We start from the raw sequence: 21,709 nt of genomic DNA, 5'->3' as shown, positions 1-21,709 counted from the left end.
AGGTAGATCTCAGTAGTGGAGCCAGCGCAAGACTGTGCTAAAGTTTGCTTCAGAGAACTGTTATTATAATAGTTATTTTCCCAATTCTTATTTTATAGTTAAAATTAAACTTTTATACTCAAAGACTTAATCTGGACATATGTTCCTGAAGTCTACATGTAAGATTGTGTTGTCTGACAGACGGAGCACAGAAAATTTCCATGTTATTGTAGAGATATTTCAAGGCTATTTTCTATGCCTCGTAAATGAAAACATGCTTGTTTTTACAGACCACCTCTGCAAGAAGAAAGGAAAATCACCATAAAAAAATGGCCTGTACCGTGTGATTGACATGTTGCTGGGAGGACAGGATCAGTATGTTCCCAACAGTACAAATTTATCAGTAAGTGCTGCATCATGCCTCAGATATGTAAAAGGCGATAATATTGATCACAAACTTTTAAATACCAAGTGATGTTTTTAAAAATTTACCTAAGTTCTAACTGCTTTAAATGGCCTAATCCTTGGCTATAGTTTTATATTTACTGCTAAATATGGAATTGGTGTTCTTTCCAGTGAAAGGTGTTCTGTAGAGGGAAAGATTGAGCAACCAGAGGATTAGTCTTAACTAGTTATCCTAGATCCCTCAGTAAAAAGCTTTATATTTATAAATGCCCACAAGTGCTAATGCAGTGGAGTCACACCATGGATTTGCACAGCCCTTCTAGTGTGTTGTGCTCTATGCTTTGTCTGGGGTCCCACTGTGTTCACACGTCCTGTGAGAGACTCACAGATGCTTTGGCTGATTTCTGTGATGAGAGTTTTTGTCATCTGGGCTAGAGTGTTCTTACAGAACACCAATGATCCTAAATATTTATTCATTTGAACACATACTCATGGAGCGCCCATGGCGCCCCAGGTAGTGAAGCAAGTTTTAGGAAAGAGAGTAATAAGCAAGACAGAAGAGCTTGTGGTCCAGCAGAGAAGACAGGCTGTTACAGTAGAGTTTGGGATGCTTCGTGTCCAGGGCAGGACAGAGCAGGCTGGCAAGAGCTTCACCATACTCAGAATGGTGGGCAGTTTCAAACTTAGAAATTGTTTATATCTGGAATTTTCCATTTAATCTTTTTGGACCTTGGTTGATCTTGGGTAACTGAAACTGTGGAACGTGAAACCATGGATAAGGGGGGACTACTATGGTACTAGCAAAGAGCGATTGAAGCTGGGGAAAGAAGTGATCTTGTGGGATGGGGTGTGTGTGTGTGTTAGGTAGAGTTACATTGTCAAAGATAAATATAGCTTTATGCAAATTAAAGCGGTAAGGGTAGTTTTATTTAGTAATATTGCAATAGAGTAAGGAGTCCAGCATGAACTGAACTCATCTTCGGTTTGTGCCCAGTGACTGGGCATTTTAAAGGTGGAATGAGAACAGAGTGGGAGGTGGGCGTGGGTGTGGGGGGGGGTGATGAGTAGATTTAGGGAAACTTATAAAAAGCAGGAAAGGAGATTGGTTAATTGGGGATTTACTAACTAGCAACTGGTGCTTGCTTATACCCTACCACAGGGACTGGGAAAGAAATGTTTTATTTCAAAGAGATGGTTCTCAAGTCTTGAGAACTCAGTTCTTGGTGGGAGAAGGTTTACATCTCAGAGGGGCAGAGGAAGGATTTATAATAGCAAGCTTTCTGAAGTAACTGCTCTAAGAGAAGGCTCAGGGGCCTGTCTGCCTATCACCAGGTTTTGGCTGGAACAGACGGTAAATTCTGCTGGCCGTGCTCTGTCTTCTCAGGCAGGCACTTTAAGGGGAGCTGCAGTTGTCCTAAGGACGTGACCTTGAGCTGTTCGTTTTGTTCTCTTAGTGGAAAGGGTAAATGAAATGATTTGTACAGAGAAGGTGCAGTTTTTATAGGCCAAATTTGAGGCCTGACTAGTCTTTGGTCAAGGAGAGTCTGTTAACATAGAGTAAAATTAATCTTGCGGTGAGATCAAAGAATTAATATGTAGGGCATAGTTAAGTGAGAGAGGTCTTATCAGAGAATAGATGCGTGGCCTTAAGATTTCAGAGGTCATGTTCTTCCTGGTGATGGCAGGACCCCTCGTATGGCCTGGAGATGAGATCAGGGAAAGAGTTTGGGGAAGGTCATCCTGTGAATGTTGAAATCATCTAAGGTAACTGAAGGATTTGTAGTGGAAGATGGAGGCTGTCCAGGTATCAGATCTCAAGGGATGGAGACTGGTGACCTGGAGGTTTGTAGATGTCTGCACTGAGGACAAGTAGGGACAGGGAAGTCCTCAAGAAGCAGATATGGAAGAGCCTCTGAACCCTGAGATACTGTGGTTGGATGTGGCAAATAGCTCAGCCTCCAAATGAGAGGACTGCAGGGGGGAACAGCCAGGTTTCACTTTAAGCCAGTGTATGAAGGAAACGTCAAACGTGGAGGTTAGCAGTGTAGAAGTATTTGGGAATTTTTCAGAGGCCAGTGGGAGAGTTGAAATGTAGGGGAGCGCTTGGAAATTAGGTCAGAGGGAGGGAGCTGAGAACGTCAGGGCGGGTGGGACCGTCACAGCCATCTTAGGCTGTGAGCAAGGACAGCAAGGACAGCAAGGATGGGGCCTGGCGAGTTTGGCCAGCCGCAGGGTGGACAGTGGGAGGCAATGCTTTGAATTACAGCTAGCTTGATGTCGCCATACAAAGACTTTTGGTGTATGTAACCCGGCCCCCAGTGTCTGTAAACTTGCTCATTCTCATTAGGGAATTTGTAAATTACTTAATTTATCAAAACAAGTTAGTAAGTACGAATGCTTTTATTTTCTTTTAAAGGAAGAACATGGGAACGTAATTTTCAGTTCCCATGATACCAGTAGGGTATAGCTTTTCTTGAGAAAGTAGTATGGTTGGAACATTTAGTACCTCGGTTTATATTTTACTTACAAATCACTTAAACATCATTTCCTGTGACTATTCCCATCCCCCAGCACACCCCAACCTCCCCCACCCCAACCAGCTTGATCCCAAGCATGTTATCCTTGACAATGATTTTTTTCCCCCTTTTTTATTTTTTCTTTCCCTTTTTCTTTTAAATAGTGTATTACACTATTTAATAAAGCCAGATGTGTGAAACAAAAATAGCTTTCTGCCTAATTACAAGAATGTTTTAAAGAAACATTGAGCTCTTATATTTAAATTTTTACAAAATAAATGCAAAATAAATAAAATAAATTTATTCCAGCAAGCATCTCAGAATGTTCCAGAATATTAGAGTCTTTTACATATGCCTTTTCTAACTTGAGTAGGAGTTGCTATAGAACTGTTGCTATGGTGAAGTGCATTCTATTTTGCAGGGTATAAAGGGATAGTGTTAAAAAGAACTTACTATGTAAAACTCAATTTAAAATGTTTTTTAGGTGTTAATTATAAAATATACCCTGAAAATAATTTTCTGAAAGTCAAATGACATTGTTGCTCTTGATAATCATGTAATTTTAAGCAGTGGTCTTTTGTGCATGTAATTATAAGTATACTTTTCTGGATTTTTGTATTACATTCACTTATTGTAGTGCTTCTGAACACGCCAATTTCCTGCCTTCTTTTCCTCTCCTGGTTTTAAGAATACTTCTTCCTGCTCCTCCACATTGACACTTGTTTTATGTCGGTATTGTTCTTGATGTCAGGCTTACAAAGAAGAAAGAGCTATAATACACCTAATCTGGTGGGAGATGCTGTATACCCAATTAACACCAATAGAATACTGTACTGTAAAAGACTATGAGGGAACTAGAGGATTGCCTGGACTCCAGTAGAGGATATCTAAATGGTCAATAAATAAGCTAACATTATTTTTGACGGGCTATGTTAGGTTTCCTGGCAGGAACAGAGCAAGGAAACAAATAGAAAGAAACTATGGCATTGAGGGCCTGTAGGGCATTAGGTGGAAATCTTAACGTGAAGAAGGTGTATATAATGACCAGGAGGGGGGTGTGAGCTGGAGTGATGGGGCTTAGAATGCTCCCAGTGTATGTGCAGGGAGTTTAGGTTCTGGATCTGTCGCTCAGGCAGATTGTGCAAGAACGTAAAGAAGGCTCTTCAGGCACAGCACTGAAGGAAGGTTTAAATGAAGAGGCCTTTTCAGGAATCTTTTAAACGTGTTTTCCCCATCTTATTTTTAGAATTTAGAGTTACAGTTTTATCTGAACATCAAAAAAATAAAAATACAATGGTAACAAGATGCTATTGTATATTCCTTCCTATCCATTAAGACCTAGCTCTGGCGCAGCCGGGTGTGGCTCAGGGGCTGAACATCAACCTAGGATCCAGGCGACTGGGGTTCGATTCCCGGTCAGGACACATGCCCGGGTTGTGGGCTTGATCCCCAGCAGGGGGCTTGCGGGAGGCAGCCGATCAATGACTCTCTCACCATTGATGTTTCTATCTCCCTCTCCCTTCCTCTCTCTGAAATCAATAAAGATATATTAAAAAACAAAACAAACAAACAACCTAGCTCTGCCTCATTTTCTAGGAAGCCTTGTTTGATTTCTCCAAGTAGAACTGAAAGGAACACTCTTTTACGCCTTCCCTGATTCTCCCACATAACCCGAGTATTTGTAGACTTAGCAGCCTCTGGCCCTTCCCACCTCCACCTTGCCCACCTCCAGTTCCCTCTATACCAGCATCCACAGGGCTATTCCTAACGTGCCCCATCCGCCTCCCACTTGAGTTAATGCTTAGAATTGCAGACACAGAGGCCCAGGTTACTGTACGCCTGAGTCCTGGCAGATGGCGTCCCGCCGGCCTAGAATGCCGTCTTTCCCCACGGCACCCGCTCCTGCCTCTCACCCTCGCGCCGTCCCACGCGCCCGCTCCTGCTTGTCCTGTGGGCCTTGTCTTGGGGGTCGCCCCCCACGCGCGGCCTTCCCTAACCAGGGCCGATGGGCACCGCCGTCACACACCCGCGCGCTGTGTGCCCCCTCACCCGAGGACTTACCCACTGAGTTGTAACGCCCTTTTCGTGTGCGGCTCGCTCTGTGTGCCCCCTCACCCGAGGACTTACCCACTGAGTTGTAACGCCCTTTTCGTGTGCGGCTTGTAGTCCCGGTGGGCTGCGGGCCGAAGAGGACAGGCCGTGCGCTTCCCTGGCTCCCCAGAAGCCTCTCTCGCCCCAGGCCCTGGCGCCCAGGCTCCCAGGCAGCTGTTAGCTAGACGCCTTGCGCTGTCTCCAGGTCTCACTTTGAGTGTCCATTTTCCTTCACAAAATGTTAGTTTTCAGGGTGTTATATGGGCATTTTACAATTTACAGAATAACTGTATCGTACAATGAGAGGGGGAATTGGGGTCATTTAGCGTGAACCCCTCTGCGTACTCGTGAGTAAACGAAGACCCAGCAGGGGGATCGGCCTGCAGAGGTCACCCAAGCTGGGTGGTCTCGAGCTGTTTCCCAGAACATCAGGTGTTCTAAAGACGCCAGTCTGCCCGCCCTTTCGCTTCATCACCCTGGGAAGTGAGAATAGTTGATGGTGCACTGGAATCAAGAAGGGAAAGGTGGCTCCGAGCAGCAGGAGGTCGCCCGGAGGGCCAGGGGTCAGCACCTGGCACACCTGAGCCGGCGACACTGCTTGGGAGATGACTAACCCACTGCACTCTCAGGATTGTTTACTAAACCAAATGACTTTCTAATGGATGGTTGCTTTTTTTTTTTTTTTTTTTAACAGCAGTTAAAGTTGGGATTTTTAGTTTGTGTGTTTCTGGTTTTGTTTTTAATATAAATAATACAAATTTACTTTATTGGGAGGGGGAGGGGGAAAGTGTGGTTAACAGTTTCTCAGTTTGTGGAAGGGAAGAAACTGAGTCAACTGGGCAAAGCAGGAGGATTCCCAGGAAGCGCCGGGACCCTGCAGGTCTCGTGGCCCAAGGCCAGTCCACAGCCTGGGTGTTCGAGAGGGGGCCTGGGCAGACGCTGGAAGCCTGGGCACAGTCCCTCCTCCTGAGATCAAGAAGGGATCCTTAGGGGCCTCAGTCCCTAGTAGCACTGTGTGTGGCCCAGTATAGGTGCTCACATACTGATTAACATGAGTGATACTTGAAATTGGTAAAAATGGGGGAGTATGGGAGGGACCAAGGACCACAAACTTCCCTTTTTCCAGGATAAATACTCCTAGCCTCCCCAGAAAAGTTAAAGACTAATTACCGTAATATTCATAAGCTATTGACTTTGTACCTAATTACCAAGCAGAACAATTAATGCATGCCAATAAAATTTGTCTGAGTGTTAAGCTTAATTTAATCCCATGTCTGGATTATTCTCATAGATTTTGCTATAAATGTGTTTTCCACATGGCATAATCTTTGCATCATTTTGTTACAAATGAGAGGAAATATTCATGGCGTTTGAACATTGTGTTCAGTCGCTTCTCCACGGGTGCCCTTTCTTCCTGCTCTGAGACAGTGAGGAAAGGAAGGCCGTGGAGTATGGCACTAAAGTGTTCTGACCTGCGCTGCTGTCTCCGCCCGGAACGCTACTCTTCTCTCTTCCTGTCCCTTATCTGTCTCGATTGATTGAACTCTTACTCATCCTTCAAGACCCCAAATGTACTACTGCCCCTTTAGAGCCTTCACCATCACTCTGGCCAGAAATCATCTCTTTCTATTCTAGCACTTTCTTGTTCTGTTTTAAAATTTTTGTCATGTTACTTTTTGGTTCACAGGAGTAGGAGTAGCAGTGGGACAGTGCCTGACGGTGATAGGCGATGTAAATTCAGATTTGTTTTTTTTACTGTCATCTTGGGTAGGTCATGGCACTCGAGGGGCCTCAGTTTCTTCATCTATAAAATGAGGGGGTTGGGCTGAGTAAAAGCTAGTGCTCAGTGGAATGTGACTTAGGCAGCACCCAGGTATAGGACTTGGGCCCTTACCGCAGCATCTCAACACGCAGCCTGCACCCTCCAGCCTCCTGCTCCCGCTTAGTGCTTGCAGGTCGCCTTCAGTTAAAAGCGTAAGGATTTGGCTGAGAGTTTGTCTGGAGGAGGCTTGTCTAGAGTGTCTCTTACTGTAACCTGCCATTGATTGACGTTTCGGGGAATAAAACACTTCAGAACTGCCAAACTTTTTCACTAGTCTGTAGCTACTATAGAAATAGTTCTACCATGATTCCTTTTTAAAGAGAGATGTCAATATCTGTACCTGTCAAGGGAGGAAGCAATTTTTGCAGAAAATTAGCTGATGCCCAAGTCTTGCAAATTAATGTGTGACAATTTTTTCTCTCTGCTGTGCTGCTTCTGACTTCAGGGCTCTCCTGACTATCACTGTAGTACACTCAGTGATGGACCCAGGGATGGACCCTGAGCTGGGGCAGCTCTCCTCGTATTTAGCTGTGATGATAACTCCATGTCATTGAGCAAGGATCCCCTTTGAATCATCTGTCAAAGGATGTTTTTCACTTACCATCCCATTTCCGCTACTGAGTAAGTAGCTCTGCATTTTGGGGCAGGGTACTAGCTTTTTCTCACCTGTGATATGGGAATGCGGTAATTCTAGTGATACCCTAACATAGCATTACCACATGAGACTTGTGAGAATTAAATGATGCGTATAAAATCATTAGCACAAGCCTGGCGCTTGTTACCTGGTTTTCTTATGAACCTTAAAATTTACCTTTTATTTTTGCATCTCCACTTCTCCTTTTCTCCCACGGAAGGTAATGTTAAATGTGGAAATTGATTAGTTATATCAAAACTTACTTGTTTAGATGCAATGTTTGACTCTCGATACACAATCCTAAGGTCTTACTGACTAACGCTGTTCAGACGGACATTGCCAATACTAAGGTAAAAACTTTAAAGAATGAGCTTCTAGCCTCTCCAAAGGTTCATCAGGGCAGTAAATGCCACTTGGAAACATAGTCCCCTTAGCGCAGTACTTAAATTTTTCTTTACTGTCACTCATCCACTCATCTGTGGTTTCCTGAGAACTTGCTCCTCATGTGGCATCGTGCTTGATTATAGTTGTGATTTATGATCTGTTTAAGAAATCTTTATCTACCCCAAGGTCATATGTATTTGTCTAATAACCTCATTGTTTTTTCTTGTCTTTCAAACCTATAAACCACTTGGAATTGACTTTTGTTTAGGATATAAGTTATGAAATCAAGATTCTTTATTTTTCTGTATGGGTATCCTTTGGACCTAGCGCCAGTTATTGAAAATACCATCCTTTGTCCACTGTGCTGCAGTGTCACCTTTGTCATAAATTTAGAAACTGGATACATGTCAGTCTGTTTTTGGACTCTGTTCTAGTCTTCTGGTCTATTTGCATGTATTTGTGCCAGAATTCATTTATTAAATCTAGTAGTCTCTTGGTGGAGTCTTTAGGATTCTCTATGTACAGTATCATGTCATCTGCAAATAATGACAGTTTTGTTTCCTCCTTTCCAATTTGGATGCCTTTTATGTTTTCTTCCTGTCTGATGGCTGTGGCGAGGACTTCCAGTACTATGTTGAATAGAAGTGGTGAAAGTAGACACCTCTGTCTTGTTGCTGTTCTTAGGGGAAATGGTTTTAGTTTTGCCCATTGAGTATGATGTTGGCTGTAGGTTTGTCATATATGGCCTTTGCTATGTTGAGGTATGATCCCTCTATTGCCACTTTGCTGAGAGTTTTCATCAAAAATGGGTGTTGGATTTTATCGAATGCTTTTTCTGCATCTGTTGATATAGTCATGTGATTTTTTCAATTTGTTTATGTGATGTATCACGTTTATTGATTTGCGAATATTGTACCAGCCTTGCATCCCTGGAATAAATCCCACTTGGTCATGGTGTATGATCTTTTTAATATATTCCTGGATCCGATTTGCTAATATTGTTGAGGATTTTAGCATCTATGTTCATCAGTAATATTGGTCTGTAATTCTCTTTTTTTGTAGTGTCTTTATCTGGTTTTGGAATTAGGCTAATGCTGGCCTCATAAAAAGAGTCTGGAAGTGTTCCTTCTTCTTGGTTTTTTGAAATAATTTAAGGAGGATAGGTGTTAATTCTTCTTTGAATTTTTGGTAAAACTCCCCTGTGAAGCCATCTGGGCCAGGGCTTTTGTGTGCTGGGAGCCCTTTGATTACTGCTTCAACTTCATCAGCAGTTATCAGTCTATTCAGGCTTTCTGACTTTTCCTGATTGAGTTTTGAAAGGTTGTATTTTTCTAGGAATTTGTCCATTTCATTCGGGTTGTCCAGTTTGGTTGCATATAGTTGTTCATAGTATTTTCTTACAATCCTTTGTATTTCTGTTGGGTGAGTTGTTATTTCATCTCTTTCATTCCTGATTTTGTTTATTTGGGTCCTCTCTCTCTGTTTTTTGATGAGTCTGGCTAAACGTTCATCAATCTTGTTTATCTTTTCAAAGAACCAGCTCTTGGTTTCATTGATCTTTTGTATTGGTTTTTTGGTCTCTATGTCATTTATTTCTGCTCTAATATTTATTATTTCTTTCCTTTTACTTACTCTGGGCTTTTCTTGTTCTCTTTCTAAGTTTTTAAGTTGTAGGGTTAGAGTCTGTTAGAAGTTTTTCTTGTTTTTTAAGGTAGGCTTGTAGTGCTATGAACTCCCCTCTCAGGACTGCTTTCATTGTGTCCCATAGATTTGGAGTTGTGTGTTTGTTTTCATTTGTTTCCAGGAAGTTTTTGATTTCTTTCTTGATCATTTTTGGTCACCTATTCATTGTTTAAAAACATGCCTTTTAGCTTCCATGTGTTTGAATGTTTTTTAGTGTTTTTATTATAGTTGATTTCTAATATCATGCCTGTGGTCCGAGAAGATGCTTGATATGATTTCAGTCTTCTTGAACTTGTAGAGACTTATTTTGTGTCCTAACATGTGGTTTATCTTTGAGAATGTTCCATGTGCACTTGAGAAGAATGTATATTCTGCAGCTTTGGGGTAGAATGTTCTATAAATGCCAGTTAGGTCCATCTGATCTAGTGTGTCATTTAGGGTCACTGTTTCCTTGTTGATTTTTTGTCTGGAAGACCTATCCAGTGAAGTCAGTGGGGTATTAAAGTCCCCTAATGTGACTGTATTGCTGTCGATCTCACCCTTAAAGTCCTCTAGAAGGTGTGTTTTTTTTTTAAATTTAGGTGCTCTCATATTGGGTGCATATATTTTTATCAGGGTTATATCCTCTGGTTGGATTGATCCCTTTAGTATTATGTAATGACCTTTCTTGTCTCTTGTTATGGTCTTCATTTTGAAGTCTATTTTTTCTGATATGAATATTGCTACCCCAGCTTTTTTTCATTTCCATTTGCATGGAAAAAATTTTTCCATCTCTTCACTCTCATCCTATTGAGTCTTTTGTTCTGAGGTGGGTCTCTTGTAGACAGCATATATTTGGGTCATGTTTTCTTATGCATTCAGCCACCCTATATCTTTTTATTGGGGCATTTAATCCATTTACATTTAAGGTTATTATTGAAAGATAATTATCTACTGCCATTTTATTTATTTCTACTTCTAATTATAGCAGTCCCTTTAACATTTCCAGCAATGCTGGTTTGGTGGTGATAAACTCCTTTAGCCTTTTTTTGTCTGGGAAGCTCTTCATTTCACCATCTATCTTGATTGATAACTGTGCTGGATAGAGTGGTCTTGGTTTCAGATCCTTGTCTTGCATTACCTTGAGTACTTCATGACATTCCCTTCTGGCCTGTAGAGTTTCTGATGAGAAGTCAGATGACAGCCTCATGGGGGCTCCTTTGTAGGTAACAGATTGCTTTTCTCTAACTTCTTTAAGACTCTCTCTTTGTCTTAGATTCTTGGCATTTTAATTATGATGTGTCTGGGCGTGGGCCTCTTTGGATTCTTCTTGCTTAGGACTTTGTGCCTCCTGAACTTGTGTGACTTTTTCCTTGACCAAGTTAAGGAAGTTTTATGCCATTATTTTGTCAAACAGGTTCTCTAACCCCTGCTTACTTTCAGCCTTCTCTGGCACTCCTATAATGTGAATATGGTTACGTTTCATGCTGTCCCACAGTTCCCTTAGACAGTCTTCCTATTTTTTAATTGTTTTTTGTTTTTGGGTCTCTGATTGAGTGATTTTTTCTACCCTGTCTTCTAATTCACTAATCTGCTCCTCAGCTTCCTCTAATTTGCTGTTTATTCCTTCCAATGTATTCTTTATTTCTGCTATGTCATTCTTCACTTCTGACTGGTCATTTTTCATAGTTTCCATATCTTTTTTCATGCTGTTGAGCATCCTTACCATCAGTATTCTAAACTCTATATCTGAGAGATTGCTTATCTCCATTTCATTTAGCTTTTATTCTGGAGACTTCTCTTGTTCTTTCATTTGGGGCTTGTTTTTTGGTCTCCCCATTTTGGCTACTTTTTTGGGTTTGTTTTTAAGTATTAGGTAGATCCGCTAGAACTCTCAGACTTTTTGGATGTTGTCTGGTACAGGCCAATGTCAGACGCAGTTTGTAACTGGCCCTGAGTACCCTGTTTGGTGCTATCAACAACCCTCAGCTTGAGGTCTCCACTGCTGGGGATGGGTGCGTTTGGACAGGACCGAGATGCACACCAAAATCTGCTTTTCTAAGGCTCCATCCCGAAGCAAATCAGGCAGAGACTCAAAGCACCCTGATGTCTGCCTCTGCCTGCAGACTGACTAATCTGATTCTCTTAATAACCCTCAGGCTGTAGAATTTCCACAGGGTGGGGAGGTTGGTTGTTACCAGTCTCTTAACAAGCCTCAGGCTATAGAAACTCCTCTGGGCAGGGCAAGAGGCTTTCTAGCAGGGTGGGGCAATTGTTTCCCCCCCGAGGCAAAAGCCCAAAATTCACCACCCGCAGTCTGGGTGAATGACTCGGTACAAGAATCCACATTGGCCTCACTCTCCAGAGCCCACAACCCCAGTCTCTCCCCACACAGCTCCAGTCCACTCTGCCCTCCCTCCGCTGGAGCCCAAGGTGAGTGGCTGCACACGAAACATTGTGCATTGGCTCTTAAGAGGGACCTGCATTTCTAGCCGTCTCTCCCTGGCAGACAGAAACCTGGCTGCTTTTCACAGCCAGATGTTATGTGGGCACCTTTCTCAGTTCTGGTGCCCAGCCTGGGGTTTAGGGCCCAGAGTCCTCAGTGGGAACCCCCACAGCTGAGATCTGCCCCGGGGACCTTCAGCTGTTGCCTGTGGGAGCCCAGCCAGCCCTCTCGTGCCTCCGCACTTCCTACCAGTCCCTGTGTGGTCTCCACTTTTCCTCCTTGGTTATGAGGGTGCTCTCCAGCTTGTCTTCAGTTGGCTTTCAGGATCGTTTTTCTGTGTTTTAGTTGTAAATCCAGATTGGTCCTGGGAGAGTGTCAGGGTAGCTTCCACTCAGTCTGTTGCCATCTTGGATCTCGGCTTATTGACATTTTATTAAGAAGTTGTGCACGTTTATTTAGGTGTAAAATTGGCCTATAATTTTTCTTTCTTGTTGTGTGTGTTTGGGTATCAAGATTATGTTGCCTCCTGAAATGATTTAGGAAGAGTCCCTTCTCGTTCTCTTCTCTAGAATAGTTTTTGTAAGATTGGTGCTATTTCTTTCGTTTGCAAGAATTCACTGGGGAGTTATCTGGGTTTGGAGTTTTCCTTGTGGAAGGGCTTTTAATTACAGATTCAATTTTTTTAATAGATATAGGATTATGCATATTTTTTATTTCTTGCGTAATTTTTGCCAATTAAAAAAAATCAGTTCATTTTATTTAAATTTTCAACATAGTTATGCCAATCCAAATTAGGGCCTTGGGCAGTTGGACATATATCTGTAGTTTTAAGATAGATAGACAAATAGAACTTCATAGATTTTAAATGTAAGCAATATAAAAAGCACACATATAGTCAGATGAATGGATATTTAATGAGAAAGTCATAGTAGTTACCCAGTTCCAGTTGCTTCTTGTTATTTCCCCTTTTAATGTCTAGAAACGACTGTGTGTGCTGCTAAGAATTCACTTTTCTGCAATAGCACAGATCGGGATGAAGACAGAGAGGTCCTCTTTCCCTCTGTGATACTTAATTGGCGAATATTTAAATACCACAGAGCAGTGTTTTGCCTAATGAATTCCCATTTATGGAATCAATTGTAAATATTACTTAAGAGCCCCTCTGGTACAATAGTGAAATTGCTTTTTAATGTTCTAGGGGTCTCAGAGAGAGTGATGATAATCATTGGACCAAACATGGGTGGAAAGAGATCCTACATAACACAAGTTGCACTGATTATGATCATGGCTCAGATTGGCTCCTATGTTCCAGCAGAGGCAGCGACCATTGGAATTGTGGATGGCATTTCCAGGAGATAAAAGTGTTACTTCTGTTTGAATATATTTCTGAAATAAATCAAGCCCATATTGTCACATGCATTTTCTTTTTATGTACATATTTAGATGGACAGATATGTTCTTAAAATATTTAGAACTTAGGAACATAAAGATATCATTTCATCATGAATATTAGTACTAGGAGAGATACAGGATCCTTTTGTCCATAGTTTTTCAGTTCTTTTTAGTTACTGAATGCTTACTTTAAAGAAAATTTTATGTAGCAGATTAGTATTTAAACATAAATGCAAACCTGCTCTGCCTGGATCAGAGGTGGGAGGCTTGGGGACTTGGCTGCCAGGCTCTGTAGAGCCCATTCTGGAAACTAGTGCATTCTCCCTATTTTGTAGGTGGGAACTAAGAACAGATTGACAAAGTCACTGGCCCAAGATAATTTCTCGTATTCTTTTTACTCTGAGAACATTGCATGCAACTGACTAGGTGTTAACCCGCAATATATAAACCTATATTTCATGCCTTATTAGGGATATGGCTGAAATATCCTGGTCTCTCTAACTGGAATTCATAGTTTAATCTATTTATACAGACTTATCAATTTAGATTCAGCAGTATTTTTTGCCTTAAAAATGTTTAATTTAAGTATAGTTGGTATACAATATTGTATTAGTTATACTAGTTTCAGGTGTTCAGTATAGTGATTTGACACTTTTATCTTTTACAATGTCATCACCCCATTCATTCTAGTATTGTAATTTCAAACTTACCACAATATTATTTAAAAAAAATTTTTTTTCCATTACAGTTGACATTCAATACTGTATTAGCTTTAGGTGTACAGATAGTGGTTAGACATTAGATTTATTAGTTCTTAAAGTATTACTTATACTTCTTACATTACATTTTTAGAAAAAAGTTAATATAGTCCATAGTGCATAGTCAAGCTATTTATATAGAGTATTTGATTTACTCTCCAGCTTCCTATTTATTTAATATTTGACCCCAGAATCACATCAGAATATGTCGCATGCTAATATTGATGTACTTGAGTAGACATTAAAATACTTTAAAGCTTGGTTTTTGGTCTGAGAGTGAACAAAGCGAAACAACTTAAATTCTGTTTGATGCCATATCACCAAGGTGTTTTGATCTCCACATATTTGTAAGTTAACTCATCATGAGAAATGTAAAGACTCTTTCTTTACTCTTTAAAATTGTAATTAATCTTCTATTTTGTAAGAAAAATACACTAGGTATTTTATTTTGGTTATATTGTGAGGGAGAATGCCATAAATTTAATAAAGAGAAAAAAGATAAGAAGAGAAAAACAGAAAAGAAAAGAAGAATCATCTTGAGTGAGGGAAGGGTCTGAAAGAGAATCTTCCTAGGGAGGAGAACAGCAGTTAGGGAGGCTTTTAGATACACGTAATAGAAAAGAAAACGCAGGTGAACTTTTCTCCTAAAACAAGAAGGCTTGCGGCGGGCGGCTGCTTCGCCGTGTCAGTGACTGCAGTTTCCCGGCCTGCCCTCACTCACGCGTCCCTCCTGCTGTTGTGTTGTTTTTTCTGTTAAAATATCACCTGTTGTTCAAGATCTCGCTCAGACCTCGAGTCCCATAGGCAGAATTAATCTCTCTCATCTCTCCACTTCCGTCTCACATGTGTTTTTCCTTTTATTGACGCTCTCACCACCTCTAGTTTTACAGTTATTTGTGCGCGTTACCTCTGCTGTTGTGTCTCCGGCTCCCAGAAGCTGAGTTTCCTTTTGGTACCTTTCTGTCCCCGCTCTGAGCCTGGGCTTTGCCCTGTGCACACGCAGCAGGCGCTCGGGGACGGGGCTGTTGAATGAACTGGCCCTTCAGTCAAGGTCAGGCAAGGAGACAGCAGCCCGCAGACAGTGAGAGCCCTTGCCGGCCTGCGGTGGGACAGTGATGTGACAGGCACAGGTAGGTTTCAGGAGCGTTAGCCTGGCAGCAGTGAGGCAGCCGTGCAGGGAGGATGTGAGACAGCCGCCCCGGGACCCTGCGCTCTCCCCGGAGCGGAAACGGAGGCGGGCGGGAGCCCGAGAGCGGCGGAGGCCTGGACTGCACGGCCTTGGCTTGGCGACCGCGGTGGATGACCAAAGACGCACGGACACTCGGGCATCAGGCCCAGGTGAGCGAGAGAAGAGAAGGGCCGTGCTTTTGGTGACGGGGAACTTAGGAAGGAGGATCTGATTTCAGAAGTAACCTTAACCCGTAGCATGCGGCACAGCAGTGAAGCTGTGACGTGATGAGGTGGCGCCACATTTCCATGTCACTGTAGAAACTCCGGTGGTGTGAGGAGGCTTCAGCACTGGCAGTGCCATTCCTGTTACTGTTTAGCTGTAAAGTAGGGTGTAAGTGCAATGCACACCTCCTCCCCAGGTCAGCAGCTTTGGATCATTCTTTGTATAACATTTTACAAACTTACAGGTGCACGTAATCTTTTTAAAATGGGATTATGCTAAGCGTTACTGTTATTGTAGCTTGACTTTATTTCTTAGTATGTCGGGGGCATTTCTCTATTAGTTCATACAGATCAGTCATGAACTTTTTTTTTAATTCTCACCTGAGGATATTTTTTCCATTGCTTCTCAGGGAGAGTGGAAAGGAGAGAGAGGGAGAAACATCGGTGTGAGAGACACACATCGATGGGTTGCCTCCTGCACGCGCCCCAACTTGAGCCGGGGACCAAGCCTGCAACCGTGAGGTACGTACGTGCCCTCGGCCGGGATCGCACCGGGGACCCTGCAGTCCGAGAACCGATGCTCTAACCACTGAGCAGACCGGCTAAGCTAGCCTTGCGCTTTTTACTGGCTGCAGTGTATCTGCCACCCAGAGGTGCCTCGATCCCTTCAACCTCGGAGAGCTCCGCCTGAGACGCGCTCAGTGTAAGGGCCCGATCGCTGTCCCCTCCCTCGCCCGCAGCCTCCCTTCCTGTTACCATTGGAAAGGGGTCTGTGTGGACACGTTCCGTTATATCCCTAGGACCTTTACTAGGCTATGGTTTAATATTATGCTCTCATATTTTCCATTTATTTATAATGAAATATTTCAGACATAACAACTTCCCCTGTAGCTACCACCCTACTAAAGAATCACCAATCACGCCCCGAATCCTGTTCCCTCCACCCCATCCCGAGTAACCGCCCTTCTTGACTCTGGCTTTCATCCCATGGATTTCTCTCTATTTTTCCTATGTAGGGATGTTTTTTTGAAACGATAGATAGAATTATTTGGTATGCTTTTAAATTTTATATGTACCTTATCACACTATGCATTCGTCTGCAAGTGAATTTCCCCCAGAATGTTATACTTACGAAATTCGTCTATATCGATACATAAAATTCTAGCCCACTCCTTTTTTCTCTAATGATGATATTCCATTGTATGCATATGCCATAGGTTCTTTATTTTCCTTGATTTAAACTTCACATGATTCCAATTTGTTGCAGGTACAGTCTTGATCCTTGCCTTGCACACATCTCCCAGTGCACAGAAATGAGTTTTCTGATTCTAGGCTTTATTCAGGTGCAGGACTGTGAAGTGTAAGGAATGGGCATTTTCTTTGTTCTTCAAAGAGGCTGGACCAACTTAGAATCCCACCAGCAGTGTGCAAAAGTTTGACCTTATGCTTTACAATTAAATTAGAGTAAGAAATACCCATTTGATGGTGTTTCTTTATTTTCTCCAAAATTTCTCATAAAGATATTTTTATTTCTGTTACTTAATATTGTTTACATGCAGTGCCATCAGATAAGTCACTTTTTGTTCATGCCAAGGGATTTGTTTCTCTGCACATGCATGCTGTGCCTGTTTACAGTAATTTAAAATGGCTTATAGGCTTCCCCAAGAAACCATCAGGCCTCCTGTTATCACTAGTGGCTGCTTCCTCTTTAATTCCTTTTTGTCTTGACTGCCAAGAAGGCAAGAGCTAAATCCAAGGCTCAGGTGTAGAAGGAAATCTGTGTTAGTTTTCCCCTTCTCTTCTTACCTGGGAATATATCTCTAGCATGATTCTTAGAACAGCTGCATCAGAATCAGGGATGCTTGTTAAAAATGCTACTTTCTAAGGCCTACCACAGACCCATTAAACTGGAATCTCCGGCATGAGACCCAACAATTCACATTTTAAAAGCTTGTGCTAAATTTGCTGTCTTAAATTTGAGAATTTACTGTATGGCTTATAATCCTAGTTTCACATTCATTGTCATTCTTCCAGTATAAATATGTCATTATTCTAAATCACTTCAAATCCTTTTTGTGCCCTATAGAAAAACCATTAAAAAACATTTTAAATACATAAAATTTGTCTCTAAACTTTATTTTTAAATTGGTTATTTTTGTATTATTAATTGGACATTTACAACACTAGGCCTAAATTCATGCATTTGTAAATACTCAGTGAGTGCCTACTATGTGCTGTGCATTGTGCTATAAGAAGTATAAATAAATGCATGAAAAGCTGTAAACAGAAAACTTTAGAAATCTTTTTTTTTTTCTGAATGTTGTAACCTCATATCAGCCTTTTCCTTAATAAGAAGCATTTTTTTTTCAAAGTAGAATTATGGCAAACATGCACGTTTGACTCTAATTGGTGTATTTATATCAGTGTATTGTGATCTATGTGCTCAGCAGTGACCTAGTTCCAGACACATATTTCTAAGGTTCATTACCATCTTTGAATACATCACTGAAAAAAGATCTGTTGTTTATTATCCTGATAAATGCAAACTTAAACCTCACTCCACTTTTTAGACTCAGCAAGTAAGTTTTAGAAAAGCAATGAATTATTAAGTCTGGTTTTAAAAAAGTAAAACAGTTGGCTTCTCTCAGCATAATTGATGTCTATTTATGTCAATTAAACGTTGGTAGAAAGGGCTTTTTACATTAAGTGGTCCCTGGTTAATAATTTTCATGCCATGTTGCCCATGTAAACTCTCTCTTATGACACCCAGCTTCAGGAATGCCATGTACTCAGAACGGCACCAGTGTGTGTATTTTGAGAAAAAATTGGAAGGTAATAGGCATCCAAATGCTTAACTTATTTTAAATATTTGCCTTTGCCTGTGTGGATAACTGGTTTGTTTGCCCAGTTTAGTTTAATTCAGCAAATATTGACTGAGCACCTACTGTGGAGTATTTGTTCTCTATTAAAAAACACATACCTTCTGGAAAACACATACCCTCTGGAAAAACACATCTTGAATCAGTGCACATCTTCTATTCGGTAGTAAATACCAGCACTAAGAACCACATGGTATGTGATATTTAACTCAAGAAGTAGGCTGTTACGAGTTTTATTGGCATCAGAAATGTTACCTATGAATGTCTCTGTGCTTTATTTAGCTCCTGTCATCATGTCGTAGCCAACAGGAAATCTTTTTGATGGGAAGTGGTTGTATGAACTTAATGCCTCATAGCCATTTTCGTGTTTGGTTTGCTTGGATTTTAAGTACAGATCCCCTGGAGATACTGTTGTAACTGGTATGATGAAGGAGACCCTTGGACTCTGTATTTAAAAACCTAAATCTGAAACATATCTAGATTTAGGAGCCATTGTTCAATTTCAATTCTTGATATTTTACAGAAGGAAAAACAGAATCCAAGAGATTGATATTTGCTCGAGCTCATAATATGAGTTCAGTTATAAGGATGTATCTTTATGTTCCCCTCTATTGATCTTATTGATTGCTCTGATTAATCTTATCCTTGCTTTGATGGCCTTAATTACTTGTGGTTTTCACAGATATAGTTAAGGTTGGTAAAGAGCATTTGCTCTGTTGATATTTTCCTTTGACATTCTCTGGCCTTTCCCACAGAGTAGACTAGTGGATGTGTTAGAGAGTGATCATCCGCCTGGTCGGCACACAGTGGGTTTCCTTTGATAGGAAAACACTAGTGTCCTTCATAAATGGTCTCCATGTGCTTTGTAGAAGGTTCCAGTGAACATGGTTTCTTGTGAGCCAGTACAAGTTTGGCATTTCCCTGGATTGGTGTCTTGATTCTCAATAATATTTCAATTGAAATAGAAAGATTGCTACAGTGGTTTTTGTTTGGCTGTATTTGCAATTCAGTGTTAGAGCTTTTGTAAATTGACTTTACATACTACAGTATGCTCTGATTGCAACTGTTACTGGAGACAGTTATACTAGAGAACAGAAGCTTTTTCTTGTCTATTATAAAAATGTCATTGCTGCTAATAAAGTATTTTTGATATTGCTTAAAGAAAGCTCTTTAACCTGGTAATTACTTTGTCTTAATGTAATGATACAATGAAATGTTTTTAAATGTATCATTTGTGATTTTTAAAAATACCATTGCTTTTTCTAATTACACTGTAATTGTTGTTCATTGTGCAAAATTTAAAACTATAGAAAAGCTCGAAAAGGAAAAACAATGAAATCACCTGTAATTTTACCACTTGAAAAATCATTGTTTGTTAGGTATATGGCCTTCCAGGCTCTTAAAAAATGCACACATATAGTGATAAATCATTTGTGATTTCATTCCATTTCTGGGTTAATGGTTATGTTTTATTAAATGCAATACAGATCTACTTCACATTTTTATACCTCTTAAACACCTTGCAGTATCTACGCAACTTTTAATACTTGGTATTCTTTTGCAGCCTTTTTTCTTCTCGGACGTTAACTTTTGTGTGTTTTTTTCTTCCATAGTTACACTATCCTTCTCAAAAGTTAGAGTACTTTGTTATTCAGGAGATTATTTTCCTTTTGTAAAACATACTTAATATACAACACCCCCCCCCCAAGAAATGTAGATAATCGTACTGCACAGAATTCTGCAAAGTTTTTAGCAAAGTGAAGTGAATAGAGCATCTTCAGTTTCAAAAAGAAGACAGCACAAGCTGACATAAAACCCTCCTATACAAAGCACTTAGAAGACAAATAGGGTATAATTCCATTTACATGAAGGACCTAGAATACACAAATTCATTGAGACAGAAAGTAGATTTTTAAATTTTATTTGAAAAATCATTATTCAGGTTTAACAGCCGCAGAAACATTCCCCAAAACTGTAATAAAATTGCAGCAACCAGGGGCTGGGGGCAGGGAAGGATGGGGAGTTATGTTTTTAATGGATACAGAGTTTTTGTTTTGCGATGAAGAAAAAGTTCTGCTGGTGGATAGTAGTGATGGCTATATAACATTGTGAGTGTGCTTAAGACCACTGAGTTACACACCTAAAAAGGGTAAATTTTATTTATTTCTATAAAGAACCTACAATTATTTTAAAAGCACTTAAAGTATGTCAAAACCGATGCAATATAATCATTGCCTCTATTTAACAATTTTGATACCTAGGCTCCAATTTCTTATTATTCAGTATGAAAATCTCCCCCACCCCTGCCGTAATTGCAGTGTTTCTCCCTTATGTTAGCGTTTTTCTTGCATAAGGCCCAGAGATTGTGATTTGAAGGAACAGAGGCCCACCCCATTGGGTATAATTTAGCAACATCTAGAATGTTATCTTAAAATATCAAGATCTCATAAAAACAAACTCTTGTTCAGGTTTTCATGAAAATGTTTTTGATTTTAGAAACTAATTTAAAAAACTAATCATTTATTTCCTCCATGGGTGCTTTCTTTATTAAGCATTATTGACCTATATAAAGTTATAGGTGAGGAGGGAATAGGGGGATTAGAAAGATTAGTCAGCTGTCACTCCTAAAAATATCAGAGTGATTTTTTTTCCTTAATCACATGACTGTAACCTGTCTACTCAGAGCAAACTAACTCTAAGATGAAACCTAACATACATTTTTCATTACATTTGGGTATAAATACAGACGGAATGGTAATAATGACATATGTTCTGGACTTCTTTAAATCTCTAACATATTTTTTAAAATCTCTAACAGATTTTAACATTTGAAAAATTTTAGAATCATTGTTCAGGAATATGTCTCATAAATGCTTGTTGAGTTAATAAAAAATTACAAACTTTTTGTTAATTAATTTATACCCTACCTTGCTCCAGAAACTTATTTTAGGCAGTTAACTGGGGTATATACAATAGAGGGAGATACTGTAAGAGCAAAATGCTATCCAAAGACAGTGGATCAAAGAGAAATAAGGATAGAAACATAAGATAAACTCAGGGTTGCTACTTGGTAATATTAAATGCTATACAGTTGTTTCCTAGGAACAAAGACTAAAAGGAAAATGTGTTTAGTGATAAAATTCTGTGTTCATCAGAATCATTTAAAGTTATATTGTTGAAATTTATCAGAAAAATAAACATACTATATATTTCTTAAGAGAAGTTAACAGAAAATATTTTTATCAGTAAACAATTCTCCTAGTTACAAACACATACTTCCCCAGGGGCCTCCATGACTGGTTAACGAGCCAGCATTTCTACCATCAGGTGCAGTGGAAAAACAGAGTTG

At 40.4% G+C, this 21,709-nt stretch overlaps 1 protein-coding gene across 1 annotated transcript in view; it reads left to right on the top strand.

Moving 5' to 3' along the window:
• Nucleotides 1–13,298, top strand: part of MSH3 (mutS homolog 3) — a gene marked incomplete at both ends in the record, with an annotated part of 71,899 nt that extends 58,601 nt beyond the window's left edge. Inside the window, 3 exon segments of the mRNA XM_081132599.1 lie at nucleotides 270–303; nucleotides 305–386; nucleotides 13,138–13,298. Of these exon segments, the coding sequence (XP_080988725.1) occupies nucleotides 270–303; nucleotides 305–386; nucleotides 13,138–13,298 (277 nt within the window).
• Between the last annotated feature and the right edge of the window lie 8,411 nt (nucleotides 13,299–21,709).

This window comes from Miniopterus schreibersii, assembly GCF_964146895.1.
Source record: "Miniopterus schreibersii genome assembly, chromosome: 3".
Taxonomy (NCBI): Eukaryota; Metazoa; Chordata; class Mammalia; order Chiroptera; family Miniopteridae; genus Miniopterus; species Miniopterus schreibersii.
This window is presented reverse-complemented; position numbering and strand designations above follow the sequence as displayed.